At 50.2% G+C, this 15,000-nt stretch overlaps 3 protein-coding genes across 10 annotated transcripts in view; 2 read left to right on the top strand and 1 right to left on the bottom strand.

Annotated features, from left to right (window-relative positions):
- Positions 1-1,829, top strand: part of LOC125950865 (ATP-binding cassette sub-family G member 1-like) — a 27,094-nt gene extending 25,265 nt beyond the window's left edge. For all 3 annotated transcript variants that reach the window (XM_049679229.1, XM_049679231.1, XM_049679232.1), the window contains one exon: positions 1-1,829. This exon is cut by the window's left edge and continues 1,256 nt beyond it. The gene's annotated coding sequence lies outside the window, so the exon portion shown is untranslated.
- A 3,416-nt stretch (positions 1,830-5,245) lies between these two features.
- On the top strand, positions 5,246-13,859 carry LOC125950862 (uncharacterized). 6 transcript variants are annotated; one of them, XM_049679226.1, is made up of 7 exons: positions 5,246-5,459; positions 6,535-6,924; positions 7,401-7,939; positions 8,016-11,149; positions 11,829-12,395; positions 12,473-13,144; positions 13,233-13,859. In XM_049679226.1, the coding sequence occupies exons 2-7, from the start codon at positions 6,815-6,817 to the stop codon at positions 13,455-13,457; spliced, it is 5,247 nt and encodes a 1,748-aa protein (XP_049535183.1). In that variant the 5' UTR covers positions 5,246-5,459; positions 6,535-6,814; the 3' UTR covers positions 13,458-13,859. The 6 variants fall into 6 exon arrangements, with proteins under 6 accessions (XP_049535183.1, XP_049535182.1, XP_049535180.1 ...); XM_049679225.1 differs by having other exon boundaries at positions 5,246-5,495; XM_049679223.1 differs by having other exon boundaries at positions 5,246-5,542.
- Positions 13,860-13,917: 58 nt separating this feature from the next.
- The window catches only part of LOC125950888 (N-glycosylase/DNA lyase), a 1,418-nt gene continuing 335 nt past the window's right edge, over positions 13,918-15,000 (bottom strand). The window contains exons 2-3 of the mRNA XM_049679268.1: positions 14,631-15,000; positions 13,918-14,546 (exon numbers count right to left, since the gene is read on the bottom strand). The exon at positions 14,631-15,000 is cut by the window's right edge and continues 101 nt beyond it. Of these exons, the coding sequence (XP_049535225.1) occupies positions 13,961-14,546; positions 14,631-15,000 (956 nt within the window). The 3' untranslated portion in view covers positions 13,918-13,960. The remainder of the gene's footprint in view (positions 14,547-14,630) is intronic.

Genomic DNA, 15,000 nt, shown 5'->3' with positions numbered 1-15,000 from the left:
GCGGCATCGGCAGCGGCAGCAATAGTGGCACCAGTAGACAGAAATAGGCTCTTGTCCCTATATAACGAAACCCCTCTCGTATAGTCTCTCCCCGTGTGGTCGGGAAACATCCACTTTAGTAGTCCAGGCTTCGCCGGTGGCGACCGTACAGCTAAGAGAGTCTAAAGGATGGAAAGGATAGAAAGTTTTTTGAATCCGGCAAACAAGACACACAACAGAACAGTATCAATAAGTGGCTAACAGAGAGTGATGAGGATGTTCGGATAGGAACGAGGTGCATTGCACATCGACGAAGTTGAGGCTCTTTCTGTCCAAACTGTTCAGTTATCCGTGAGCAGTGAGTTTTCCGAACAGCAAGTGATGAATTGGTAAACTTTAAAATATGTTGCTAAAAACACGACGGGAGATGTGCTTGGTGATGGATGGAACAAAGTGAAACGAGGGAAGCGAATGCGTGTTTGCATGCAGGCTAGCTGCCAGTCCGTAGCCCGGTACATTATTGATCAAAATCGAGATAGAACTAATTGGGAGCGAGGGAGCGAAATTTAATAAACAAATTGTGAAACGAAATTTAAAACCAAAAATCGGTCGGTTCGTAGAACCATCCGATGGCCCATCACCATCACTTAGTGGAGAAGTAAGTAGCGAGTAATGAAGGCTAGGCTAGGGTGGGATCCCGATTGATATCAGGAAACGGTGCTGATTTGGTGGTGTTTCCATGTAGTTTAGGGTGAAACTTTAGTTTAGCAATTAGGCATGGGGGGAGAAAAAGCAAAAACAGAAACAAGGAGGACCGCATAATACACACACTACACTCGAGAACTCTTGGAGAGAAGATACAATTGTAAACCATGAGGAGTTCGTAATTCGTGGGGCGTCGATTCTCGAACTCTGACTCACTAACTCTTCAGAAACCTATCAATCGAATCGGCTAACCGTAGCTCGGAGGTAGAGGTAGCCATTCGAGACACCGAGGCCGACGACGATGTTACATCCAATCCGGTGGCTTCAGTATTCATGCAGTGTCAAGATAGTGAGAAGGACGTCCGTTTGGAGGTCCACAGTTTTCGTTTTTATATAAACACTTCCTTTTTCGTTGATTCGTCTCTCCAGAAGCAACCGCAAATACACGTGATATTATTTTTGTAACAATCAATTGGTGAGCACGAAGGAAAAGAAACGATGGGAGAGAGAAGAGCAGGGAGCAGGTTTTGATGTTCTTGATTATTTACTCAGCATTCTGATGCATAGAGCCTAAGCCCATATTTTACTATCAGTTGCTTACACGAAGTATGAAGGTAAATGGGAGAAGGGTATACTGTATGAGCTAGCAGCTTGTCAGGAAGTACTTTAGTCCGTAATATTCTATTAAGACGATTCTGTATTCGTAAGTTAAGGAGCTTGGGGAGTTATAAGCCTTCGCCTATTTTGCTATATTCTTTCCTTGGATTTCTTCACTGCGGAATGATTAGTTTGAATAGCGATTTTTGCAAAGAAAGGAACAGAAAGAGGCATAGACTAAGATATTCGATATCGAGCGAATGGCCCGTGGAATCGGCCAGCAGGCCCTCCCTAACATCAAGCGAGGCCATCGAGCGGATCCTATCGTAGGATTGAAACTGGAAGTTTAGCAGATCATGGAGAGGGGATAGGATCTAGGAATATGGGAATTTAGGAATGAAAGGGCAACCTAATTGTATGTGTGATACGTGATATGATTTCACCGAATTAAAGGGACACATTGAACATTGGAAGGAATACACAAGTGGGCAAACCATAGGCGTGCGAATGGGAAAATAAACAAAATAAAAACTCAACTTTTGAAACAATGCGATAAAGGTGTCATCTGCGTTTCATTTTTATTTCGCTAAATTCGCTCGATTGGTTGATATCCGATTTGAAGTAGGTAGGAAAGAAATTAATGAAATTTACATAACCAACGTGATTGCAATCACTGAATCCATCAAAAACAATTGAGCAATGATATAATTTAAGGCAAACAAGGTAGCTTTAACCATATCCTGACTCGATGATATAACAGCCAGCCCAACCGCAAAGGTCAATATTATGTGGGAATGTTTAATAGCTTAAAAAGCAAAATCAATGTACTTTCCATACCAACGTACACGAAGAAAGAAACCCCGGCCTCCTGGCAGTGCAAGGGCTGTTCACAGACATAAAGAAACATGCCGCACACATAGGTATTGAGCGGTTGATATTAACTGACTGACTGGCTGCCATGGTGGGGCTGGGGCACATTTTCGGTCACGTTGCACCAGACGTGAATCGCGACACAATTTTCCAGCCTTCTTCTCACCCCTCAGGCCACCATGAAGCCTTACTTCCTCCTCCTTCCATTCGGAACTCGAACAAAACCCCCAGCAGCAGTCAGCGGCACGGCATAACAGCATTAATTCCGAGCCGAAACCGTGAAGCAATACGTAACGAATAGACAACCATGCGACCTGAGCGGTACTGTATCCGTTTTCTTTCCTTTGAGTCAGCATGTTTACCAACCTGGTCACACTACCATCATAGGCACACAGCTCTAGGGTGGCGTTGAATTTCAAACATTTAACTTGTAGCAAGCAGCGCTGAGTACCAACCAAATGGCTCGGAGTTCGCCCCAACCCCACGTTCGGACAGGAGCAGTGGCTTCGGATGAACTTCGTGCGAAGTTCGCTCGCCAGGCCACCGGCTGGCCATGAGATTCATTTTCTACATGATCCCACAACACGCAAATCATTCCGTGTTTGCTGTTCGTCCGGAAAGGATTCGAATTCGTGATTAGATCCGCTAGCAGCACATCGGTGAAAAGGTGAATACCGTGTTCGTGTGTGTATGTGAATGGTGCTGTAGCTAGTTCTTCGAAAAATGTGTTGGGAAGTGTAACTGATTTATTTCATTTTTGTGTTTTAAATATTGTGAACTGTGGTACATGATAGCGATTAATGTTAATGTATCGTTTGTTTGCCTGAAATCAAACCAAACAGATAATTAACTCTACTTTGGATCGATCTTACACATAAAGTAGGTGCTATTGTCGTGACAGAAGAAACATATCGGATTGCTGACGGTAGGTACAGAACGCAGTAGGCTTATTAGCCACTGTAGCCATGGATCAGCTACATCGATAAGGTAGTTTAATCCCAGCATGCATCTATCAGAAGCTAATACTAGTGAAACTATCTGGGACATTGCAATGGAGTTCGTTTTGTGCTACTTATGATCACGAAATCTTGAAAGAATATAAAACGTGATAGTTGGCTCTTGAAGAATCTTCGAGAACCGACTGCACGGGTTTAAAACATATGTGTTGCTACAATTGAGCTGGCTATTCTTGTTCCCTACCGATGAATCCCTGGGCAGCCTCATCGTAAGCAATGCCTAGCTACCGAAGCCTCGCGGTGGTTGCAATTCAAATGAGCAGACATCGCATGCTTCTTGCATACCATTAGATCATGACAGAGGGACATCACCTCTGCACCGATCGGTCCGCCCACCAGCCGGACAGGGCTTGTGGAAGAATGGCCAACAGAACAGAGAACAAACGGCTGAAACGGCTATCTGACAGTCGTATTTATGAATTCTGGGCTGCTAAGTTGACTGCAACCTAGCGAATGATTGAACAAAGTGAAGACATATTTTGAATTGCAACTTTGTCGATATTGGACATAATAGTAATAATCATTTAATAGTGTTCGACTACTCCAATGGCGCAGAGTACTCCATGATTGATAAAAAAAACGATTTCTCAGAAAATCAGAATAACCGATTCTGGCAAGTAATCATTGATTATGCCAGCACATGATTTGCTGCACGAGGCACACCATGCTATCCCTTCGATTACGGTTCGGTAACCATAGCTCACCTTACAACCGACCAGCCGGCCGGCTGGTCTCTGGGCCAGGGATCAATTGGTGAACCCAGCACCATGCTGCATAACGTGCATTGGCACGTTTCCCAACCAACGCCTCCTTACCTAACGCAAGCAAAACAAGACACAAAATAAGCAAAAAAGAGAAAGAAAGAAAAAAGGACAGAGCCACCGGATACTGGCCCTTCGGTATGGTAGTATTAACGGCAAAAAGCCGGCCGGAGAAAACTCCTTAGATTGTGAAGGCGAATGCTACATGGATGGTGTGTCCTGTTGCTTATGCAGTGCTTTAGCTTCATTATCGTAATCTTGTTTGCTCAGCTGAAAAGTAATATTTTGTATGATTTGTATGCCATTGGCCCTTAGAAGGCGGGTATCCTGGAGGCGCCTGGTTGCTCATTCGTTACGCACACACATACAGCATACTTTGTTGCGAATAACAGATGCAATCTAATGTAATGGAAGACGCAAAACGTGTACTTCTGTACATGATTATTAAGCAGTACATTAACTGGACTCAAAATAATGCCCTCTACGACCGAACCATCCCATCTTAAAATAGCGAATTCATTTTCCTCCACCTGTTGTTAAAGTTCTTGAAGTAGCTCGGAAACGGATCCTTTCGACGTCAATCAGAAACAGACCCATCGCGTCGTAACTGCATCCCCCTCGAATGTGGGTGGTCACATAAGAGCAGCCCCTTAGTTTATAGTGCATGCGTGTCTGTGTGTATGCTTTACCATTCTCCAGGGTTAAATCTATTTCTGCGCTTGATAACACTTGGCCGAGGCCTTTTATGAAAAGCATTCAACAACAATAACAACACCATCTTCCGGCCAAACAATGCGAGAACAACAAAAGATGTGGGAGTGCTTTAGCGGAAACAACCCGAAAGTGGTTTAAGTAACCGAATCCCGGTGCTCGTAACGCTTTCAGCTTTCCTCTCAGCGGCAACCACAGCAGTAGGTTTAAATAGAAGTTCATTCTAGCGCGCGCGAACCGAGATTTCGATGTTCATCAATCGCCTGCGAAGGCATCGATGAAACGATTAGAACGGAATGCATACAACCCAGAGACCCTGGATGAGAGGAAGGGTGTAGGTTGAGGAGCAGGGTACAACGATCTTCGGGCCAAGTTACAGAAGAAGCCGTTCTCAATGGGGCTGCGGCTGTGGCGCGTTACGAAACTCTCGTGGGGCAACATGTGACTTTACGCCTGGCGGTGGTAGTAATGGGCGTGAGGGAGTCGATGAGCATCAAAACAAAAAAACCAACACCCTTCCAAGCAGCGCGAGTGAAGGAGAAAGAGCATAGGAGTGCTGTTGTACCACGCGAGAGTGTACGTGACAGAGACAGGAAAGTGGAAGTGCAGTGCAAGCAGCCACGTTCCAGCGGCGTGTTAGTAGTCGTCGTCGGTGGCCGCACGACATCGACACTAACCGCTATGCACCAGTCAGCGACTGTTCGGCAACCTCAGTATTCGCCCGTATGCCGACCGGTTTGGAGTGCTCGTTAGTGCTCCTGGGAAGTGGCTAGCAAGTGATTATTATACCAAACCTACAACCAAGTTATCAGTTTATGCGGTTGTCACTCTACTACTACTACTATAGGACAGTGAAGTTTGTGTTTGAAATGCGATTAATTGCGGCAAATATTTTCGTAAATTGTAAGCCAAGCTCTAGCAATAGATAGTGTCTGATAGTGAAGTAATTTTAAGCTAGACATGGCCTCGATTAGTATCTCTATACCGTGAATGATCCAATTCTAAGTGATTCGACGCTTTGTGAAATGAAATGTTCTCCGTCTGTAGCAATCCTTCGTCCAGCGTGATGCTCATAAGCGATGTAACCCTCCCGGTGTTGCACATCACGCTATTTAGAGGCCACAGCTTCTCACGGTACCACCTCGAGCCCTTTCCGCTTGCCGGCTATAATGATATTCAACACCGTGCACATGCAGCGACATGTGAGATGCGCGATCGGCTTCTAGAGTGCTGATGAGTGTGCGTTTGGCGCGATCACGCCAACACAGAGAATGGAACGAGTGGCTCGAGACAAACCGAGTGCACTAACAACGCATACCATACTCCATGGTGTTAGTGTCGACAGTAAATGAAACATTCAGTTGTTGAGGACAGTGTGGTTAGTGTGTTTTACTCTTGTGATGCAAGTGAAACTACCGTCGTATACTAAAACCATCCTTCGGTGCTGTTGTGTTGTGTACACAAAGCTAAAACACCATTTACGATTGCATAAAGCAAACAAAACCTTATCGCTCGGAGATGCGTCGGTAGGAAGGAGGGATCATTGTCGGTACTTATCCAGAAATCGTCTCGCCAATTGCACATCACGGTGCAGTCCACGTGTGTGTTACGCCGGGCACTCTAGTGAACATTCTTTGGCCTTCAGTAGGTTTGAAGTGTATTGTGGCAGAGATTTTTGACCAAAGTTTTGTTCCAAAGTAGTTCCAAGAGGCTTCACTCGAGGAGAACCGGATGTTAGTTTTTCATCAAAGAAAGGACATCTCGTTGACGTGAAGCTCCAGAACACCACCGTGGTCCCGTGAGCGTGCAACGTGAATCGTCTGTGTCTAGAAATAGTTGACTAACCTTTCCGTTTCCGTCTACGGTTTCATTCTCTCGAGTGTTTGTTTCTACAGGTCATCTGTGGATGCTGTATCGTGAACCGGAATAGTTTCCTTCAAAGAACACACTAAAGAAACGACCAAGAGGAAGTGAAGTGAAAGTACAATTCTCACCGTGGCAAACGTGTCATATCCACGTGATCGCGTTATTCGGTGTTTGGGAGAATTCAAAGCAACTCCCACCACAAGTGAATGTCCCCACCCGACGGGGTCAGAAACTTTGAAGCAACCGCCTTTGCACTAGCAGGTTTTTTGCAACAGGACGAAGAGCAGGTAGATCTGTAACAAACAAAAAATGTCGACCACGGGAATGGAAACCATGGAGGGTGCTGAATCGACGCACAATACGAAGGTGTCCGATTCCGCTTACTCCAACAGCTGCAGCAACAGTCAGTCACAGAGGAGGTAAGTTGAGCTATGAAACCGGTCCTGCTTAGTGTTCAAATAATTAGCCAAAGCTGGAATTGGAACTTTGTAGTCAACAGGACATCAAAAATGGGACAGAGAAAATTATTACCGTCAACGACACCGAACACTGGGAATCAAGGGCGATCGTGAATCGATGTTCGAGGTCGTGAAATGCTTGGAGCTTGAGGTCATTCATCGAGAGTATAGAAATGTTTGATAGGATTTTCATTTTTAACAACTTCCGCAGTTTTATCGCAACTACTTTCCGTGCTCCTCTGCTTTGTAATCGAGCTTTATTCAACATCACTTAGCAAAAACATTGAAGAGAAATTCAGCTTAACACTCTTGATAAGCTGTCCAGATAAGCGCCACAACCGATCGACTATTCGCCTTTTGTCATTTGGTTCATCATCCTTCCTAGCGCTAATTTAATAACGCGTTTTCCTTCTTCTATCCATCCTCTCCACGACTAGTGGAAGCTCGAAATCGCGTCACAGCGGTAGCAACTCGTCCGGTAGCAGTGGCTACGGTGGCAAAGCCTCGACCCAAGCGAGCAGCATCCCCCCGGTACCGCAACCCGCGATTAAACGCACAAAGGATAAGGATCGCAAGAAGAAGAAACTGAAGACATCGACGGATGGCAACACGAACGCCACGGCAACTACTTCGGTTACGGTTGGCGGTGTTGCCGGCGCTACCACAACACCATCCACTGGTTCAACGCTCTCCAACAATGGCGGAGGAGACCAGGGATGTAACTTCGCAGAAGGAGACCATACGACAGCGACCGTCGCATCGGGTATTACCGGTTCAGCCGGGGGTTCCGCTTCCGGACCAACCAGCAGCAGCAACAACACAGAGCTGTGCAGTGGTTCCGGTGCAACTGGAAATGATGACATCGGAGACCCGAACGGATCCGGTGAGGTGAATGAGATAACTGGCCACGGAACCAATCAGGAATGCAGCTCTGATGCTGACCAGATTACCGCCAGACCGTCAGATGAGGAAAAAGGTAAATACTCTTCGACGACCCTCCGTCGCCGTCGGCAACCGTTGTTGATTCCTGTTGTATGATCTCGCCCCAACAGCTAAGGAGAATGGTATGCAGACATCGAAGACGGGACAATCGCGTGCCGATCGCTTTGAGTTGCAGAAGAAACTCGCTCATAGCGTACTACCAGGACCGGCTCCACTACCAGCCGGTGTAGCGTCAATCGTTCGCTCGATCACTGCCGGCGACGATGGTCTCGGTAATTGCTGCGGGGCCGGTGTACGTGCTGGTGCCACTGATTCGATGCAAACAGGCAAGCGAGCTTCAACGGAGCTTCCCGGAGCTGGACTGCTGATGCGTGAAGCGCTTGGAGAACAGCTGAAGCAACAGGAATCGAGCCATCATCAGTCACATCAGTCCGCTCAGCAACAGCACACGACGCTACAACATCATCCAACCGTGCAGGTGCAAGATACAGCCCAGGATAACCATCATCACCATCATCACCACCACCATCATCATCATCAACAGCAGCGACAGGGGCAAGGAACTCATCTGCAACCACCATCACTTCAGCTGCATCCGCCGCAACAACAACAACAGCAGCAACAACAACAAGCCCAACAGCAACATCAGCAGCAGCAGCAGCAGCAACAGCAACAGCAGCAACAACAGCAACAACAACAGCAACAACAACAATCGAACACTCCGCGCACCAACAAACCGGACGTCGAGGATGGATTCTGTTGCGTCATTTCCATGCATGATGGCGTCGTCCTGTTCACGACACCGAGCATCACCCACAGTCTCGGGTTTCCCAAGGATATGTGGCTCGGTCGATCGTTCATCGATTTCGTGCACCCGAAGGATCGGGCCACCTTTGCCAGCCAGATCACGTCCAAGGTGGTGGTACCGCTCGGTGAGTCCAAGAGTGGCCAGAAGGACCAGAAAAACTCGCTCTACGTGATGCTGCGCAAGTACCGGGGCCTCAAGTCGGCCGGATTCGGTGTGACGAAGACGACGGTTAACTACGAACCGTACCGGTTGGTGCTGACGTTCCGGGAGGCACCGGTCGAGAATACGGATCTCGTCAGTGGGCGCAGCATCCTGCTCATCATCTCGGCCACACCGGTGAAGAGCATCTACCGGGAACCGAATGAGTCGTTGTGTGAGCGCGAGCTCAAGTTCAGTACCCGGCACACGACCTCCGGTGTGCTGAGCTACGTCGATGGTAATTCGGTGGAATCGATCGGTTATCTACCGCAGGACATACTGGGCCGGTCGATCATGGAGCTGTACCACCCGGACGATATGCCGATTCTGCGCAAAACCTACGAAACGGTAATGGTGAAGGGACAGACCGCGGGTGCCTCGTTCGTTGGTCAACCGTACCGCTTTCTCGTTAACAATGGTTCCTACATTGTGCTGAGTACCGAGTGGACCAGCTTCGTGAATCCCTGGTCCCGGGAGCTGGAGTTTGTGATCGGAAGTCATCGGATCCTGCAGGGACCGTCGACCGCGGACGTATTTGCGTCCGGGTTTTACTGCCAAAATCAGAACCAATTTCCGGACGAGGTGCTGAAGGAGGCGAAGATGATCGAGGAGCAGATACTGCGCATACTGAAGGAACCGGTAGCCAAACCATCCGATATGGTGAAGCAAGAAGTATCGAAGCGCTGCAAAGCGCTCGCCTCCTTCATGGAGGAACTGATGGATGAGGTGGCACAGCCGGAGCTTAAGCTGAACCTACTGAACGAGTCCGACTTTACCTTCTCCGAGCGAGACTCGGTGATGCTGGGTGAGATCTCACCCCATCACGAGTACTTCGACAGCAAGAGCTCGTCGGAGACACCGCCGAGCTATAATCAGCTGAACTATAACGAAAATTTGCAGCGTTTTTTTGACAGCCGCCCAGCGATGAACATCGAGGAACCGCTCAAAATGGACTCCTCCGGTGGTACCAACACGGAGACGATCGACGAGCAGACGCACGTCAGCCCAAACCAACGCTTCAGTGCGAGCGGTGGCGGCGGTAGTGGTGGTTCGGCTGGGAACTTTAGCTCCGAAAGTAACGCCCAGATGGACAGCACGACCAACACGACCAGCAACACGGGCGGAACGGGAACGGGGACCTCGAGCGGTGGTGGTAGCTTTCAGCCGCCCACCCTGACGGAGGAACTGCTGGACAAGCACAACGAGGACATGCAGAAGGTGATGCTGAAGAAGCACCGGGAAGCCCGAATGGTCGCACGGGGTACGGAGAAGAACAAGAAGGGTCCGCCGGACAAAGGCTATGCGGCGGTGCCGGTTCCGCATGGCGTAAAGCGCGGTTCATCACACTCCTGGGAGGGGGATCCGCATAAAACGATCAAACATCAGCACAATGCGGACCCTTCGGCCACTGGTACTGGCGGCACTGGACTCCAGCAGCAGCAGCAGCAGCAGCAGCATCAGAAGGGACCTGTTGCCTCACAAGCTTTACAGCAACAGTTGCTCATACAACAGCAACAGCAGCAGCAACAACAGCAGCAGCAGCAGCAGCAGCAGCAGCACCATCATCAGCTGCTATCACAGCAACCACGGCAGCAGCTCTCTGCCCATGGCCTACTTCATCCTTCATCCATGCATCAGCATCAATCTTCGATTCCGATCCTGCAGCAACAGCAGCAGCAGCAGCAACAGCAGCAACAGTTGATGCCCCAATTGCTGCAACAATCTCAATCCCAGCCCACGCATAGTGCTGGGTATTTATCAGAATCCGTTGCTGGCTCAGCTCTACACCGACTGGGAGCTACTGGGTTTTCCACCCAAGCACCATCCCAGTTGGCGTACAGCTCGTTAGCTGGTGGCCGTACCGGTGACCTATGGCCACCGTTCAGTGTCAGTGTGACTTCGATGCAGGCATCGGCCGGTATCGGTACGACGAGCTTCGTACCCTCGCACAGTATCTTCCCGACGCTCTACTACATTCCCACAGCAGCAGCAGCGGCAGCGGCAGCGGCGGCAGCAGCCGCAGCTGCAACTACACCGCAACCGGCGGCCGTAGCTGCAGCGGCAGCAGCTGCCGTCGCTGAGCTGCCCCGGCTCAATGCCACCGTCCCAGTACCCTACATGGCCGCCGGTCTCATGTATCCGCATCCGCAGCTTTACCAGCAATCGATGCTGTACCCTCCGATGATGTACCACGCGATGCCGTATCAACCGTTGCCACCGCCGTGTGACACGCGAAACGTAAGTGCAGTCATCGGAGCATCATCTTGGTAGACAGAGTGGGTGAGAGGGAGTACGCCCGGCCATCCATCGCCCCGCCACCATTGCCGATCCATTACACCTATACACCTACATCACCTACAACAACTCATACGCAACATACTACCACCACCACCACCACCACCACCATCACCAAGTCACCTAAAGGCGGCAACTGGGCGTGATGGCTGAGCGACAGAGGAAATTCCGTGGTTCTCGTAGACCGTATCATGAGGTAAAAACAATCCGATCGGCCCCTTGTGGTGCTTGTGGGAGAGAGACAGAGAGAAAGAGAGAGAGAGAGAGAGCGAGGGATAAATGGGGACTCTATCGGTAAGAGAGTCCTCCGGTTTCTTCCGAGAAGATCGCTCTACATAGATCCCCCGCCCCCATCCCCGTTACTATTACACTGATGATCGGTCCGAAGCCTCCGAATACTTTTAGGTCGCCAAAGTGCCGAAGAAGCCTTCAAGGAAGATTCATCGCTAAAGCATGAGCCTAACCGCTCCTGTGTCGGTCCTATCTATATGTGACGCCAGAGTCCAAGAGTTTTGCCATCCTGCATGCCCTACATACACATACAAACACACTCACACACACCAAGCGAGGTCAAATAATAATCCTCACATTACGTTTCTCTCCTTTACATTAACCTGCTCAGCACCAACAGCAACATCAACAACAGCAGCAGCAGCAGCAGCAACAACAACAGCAACAACAGCAGCAACAGCAGCAACAGCAGCAGCAGCAGCAACAGCAGCAACCACAGCTACAGCGTCAGCAGCGCCAGACAGGACAGTGCGATCAACAGCAAACGAATGGCGGCTGCTCGGTAGTGGTGGGAACGGGTGGAAATGCTGGCGTCCAATCGGGACCACCGGGCAGTGGCACCCTGCGATCCGCTGCTGCTGGTGGTGGTGGTGGTGGTGGTGGTGGTGGTGGCGGTAGTAACGGTGCTGGTGCTGCTGGTCCACAAAGCCGGGAAACGACACAACAGTCCGTCGATGGAGGCGGCCCAGGAACGAACGGTGGACAAGACCGTGGCCAGCACGTCGTGGGTCCTTGTGGTAGTAAACGTCCGGCACGGCATACGGTTGCACCGTCCGCTGGCAGTGGATCCCTATCGCAGACGCCATTCCAACGGCCCTCCTCCCAAGCAACATCCGTAAAGGCCGAGCCCGGTTCCGCTCTCGGTAGCATTGCGTCCGCTTCGATCGTTGCCAATCGGGTAAGGATCACCGCCATCGGTTCTCTCGCTGACGGTAGCCCTTATTACTTTTTGCATCTTTTTACACACATTTGCAGGCATTTTCCGAGTCTTCCAAGAAAGATCTAACCGATTCGCCGGTCATCTCCAACGTGGACTGTGCCGATTGTGCACTGGATGAGGTACTGGAGAAGCACACCGGTTCGGTGGCCGGTGGGGTCCGCAGTGGCGCTGGAGGTGGACGTGACGGTACCAGGGGTGTCAGTGGTACCACCAACACTGCCGGTGGTGTTGGCCATCGTACTGGTGCACCGGACAAAAGACCGGAGAGTGGTGACCATGGAACGAGCCTATTGGGCGATAGAGCCACCGTCGGCCTGTGCGAGATCAGTGACGATATGGATGAGTCCAGCTTCTCCAGTTTCTACTCTAGCTTCCTCAAAACGGACAACTCGTCCACCGAGGGTGGCCACAATGGCACGGAGAAGAAGGACTCAAGCGAGATGTGCTGGGAAAGTAGCTCGAACAATGCGAACACCGGGCATGAACCGGAGGACAAGAACCGAGGAGGCTGTGGACGCGGTGGCAACTCCGACGGTATGGTGCGTCCGGGGACCGGAGACATATGCCGGGCGAAGCGACGACCGAACCCACCATGGCTGGATAACGTGTGCCAGACGAAGGATCTCATCTATCGCTATCAGATCAACGAGCGATCGCTCGAGGAGCTGCTGGATTCGGATAGTTTGGCGCTCAAAAAGATCAGTCAGGTAAGGGACGATCGGCGAATCGAAGTGCGCACGCACGCACGAACTCTAGAAGCTAGCTAACAGAACCATGTTTCCCTATTCCCGGTAGCCCATTCTGGTAAACGATCAGCTCGGTCAGCTGTATCTCGATCTCGAGCTGGAAGGCCTCTCGGCCAAGCTGTCCCTCAGCGAGGCGACCTCGGGCAGCAGCAGCGATGACTGCGACACAAAGGACAAAACCAAAGTGACCAAGCGAAACATGAAGTACAGCAAGCTGGTCATGATCTACGAGGAGAATGCACCGTTTCCTCCACCGAACGAACCAGAACCATGACCAGCCAGTGGCCGATGGTGGCGGCGGCAGCAACCGCCGGTAGCCAGTGCCAATACCAGTGCGGAGGTGACCTGCGGTACCCTTTGCCTAGCATTTGGAGCAGTATTTTAAAGCACCGCAAGTGATGCGGTGCCGCACAACCAACCAACCAACCAACCAACCAGATAGGTAGACAGGGAAGAGATGCTTTAGCTTTAAGCTTACCTCGAAAGAAAAGCGGACGGAGCGGTACATGAGTGTCTTGCAGAAGAAGACTGTTGATCTCTCAGGCCCTAGTGCAGTGCAAAGAAAAGACTCTCTCAGCGGAATGTTTGTGTGTGTGTGTGTCAGTTGTTCTTTCTAATGAAACAGATTAAAGTTTAACATTGCAGAGGTTTATAATGAAATAAAAAAAACAACATCCAAATACCGTTTTGAATTGCGGTGTATGATAACGATACTGTTCTGTCTCATTATGCCGATATGCCCCTTATGCTCATGGCCATCCCTTTCTATCGCTTCCGTCAGTTCCCGTTCTTTGCTTTCTTCTTCGATGCCGGTACCTTATCGTCCGGTGGTGCGTTGTTTTCGTTTCGATCCTTAAACTGCCGCAAATCGGAACAGAACAGCACGGTCTGTGCCCAGCCAGCGTACGGGCCGTAGATCTCGCGAAATTTATCCGCCACCAGCACGTACTGCTTGTCGGTGACGGCCTGCGTTTTGTTACCGAGCCCGTGCAGATAGTGCTTTGCCAGCTGAAAGACGTGCGTATCGACCGGGATGGCCTGCAGATGGTTCAGTGACATCAAACACACACAATCGGCCACCTTCGGTCCGATACCCGGCAATCCGATCAGTTCCGTACGGGCCGCCTTGTAGTCCAGCTCGGTTAGGCGTCGGAACCATTCGAGACCACCGAGCGATAGGATTTTAGCCGCAGAACCTTGTATGTACTTGGCGCGATACCCGAATCCAAGCTCACGCAATCGTCCCTCGACCGCGCCGTCCGCCAGGGCCTCGACTGAGGGAAAGTTCCAATACGTGGTGCCTTCGAAGTCGCAAATCTTGTCTCCATAGTTCGTGCATAGCTTCTCTACCAGATCCGAGATTCTGTTTGAATGGAAGAGACAAGAGAAGCAGTGTAAGACACGTCCCTGGAACGGATGTAGCTATATGGAGGTATATCATTCGCACCTTGTGATGTGGTTGTTCTGAGAGCAGATGAAGCTGAACAGATTCTCAACCGGATCCTGATCCAGCTGCCGTACAGCATAAAACCGGTGAGCGCTGTTAGCGAAGTGATCGTGGCACTCGATCCATTTGCGATAGTGTTGCTCCAGATCAACGTCCAGGCGAAAGTAGATCCGTAACAATTGCTCATAGTGCGCGGCAGGGTACAGCAATTCGCTATGCTTGGCAAACTCCTTCGGCTCCGGCAGCTTCATCCGAACCTGAGCCAGATTGTTACCCTCGGGAGCCTTACTATCTGCCGGAGTCTGTGGCGCATTGACAGACGCGTTCGGGTACGGTTGCTCACCGACGATCCGGTACTGTAGTTCCCGTT

Source organism: Anopheles darlingi, chromosome 2, assembly GCF_943734745.1.
Source record: "Anopheles darlingi chromosome 2, idAnoDarlMG_H_01, whole genome shotgun sequence".
NCBI lineage: Eukaryota > Metazoa > Arthropoda > Insecta > Diptera > Culicidae > Anopheles > Anopheles darlingi.
This window is presented reverse-complemented; position numbering and strand designations above follow the sequence as displayed.

Coding starts and splice junctions, on each gene's coding strand:
- LOC125950862 (XM_049679226.1), top strand. CDS start 6,815: ATGTCGACCACGGGAATGGAAACCATGGAGGGTGCTGAATCGACGCAC. Junction 11,150..11,828: donor CGCCGTGTGACACGCGAAAC/GTAAGTGCAGTC, acceptor TAACCTGCTCAG/CACCAACAGCAACATCAACA. Junction 13,145..13,232: donor CGCTCAAAAAGATCAGTCAG/GTAAGGGACGAT, acceptor TATTCCCGGTAG/CCCATTCTGGTAAACGATCA.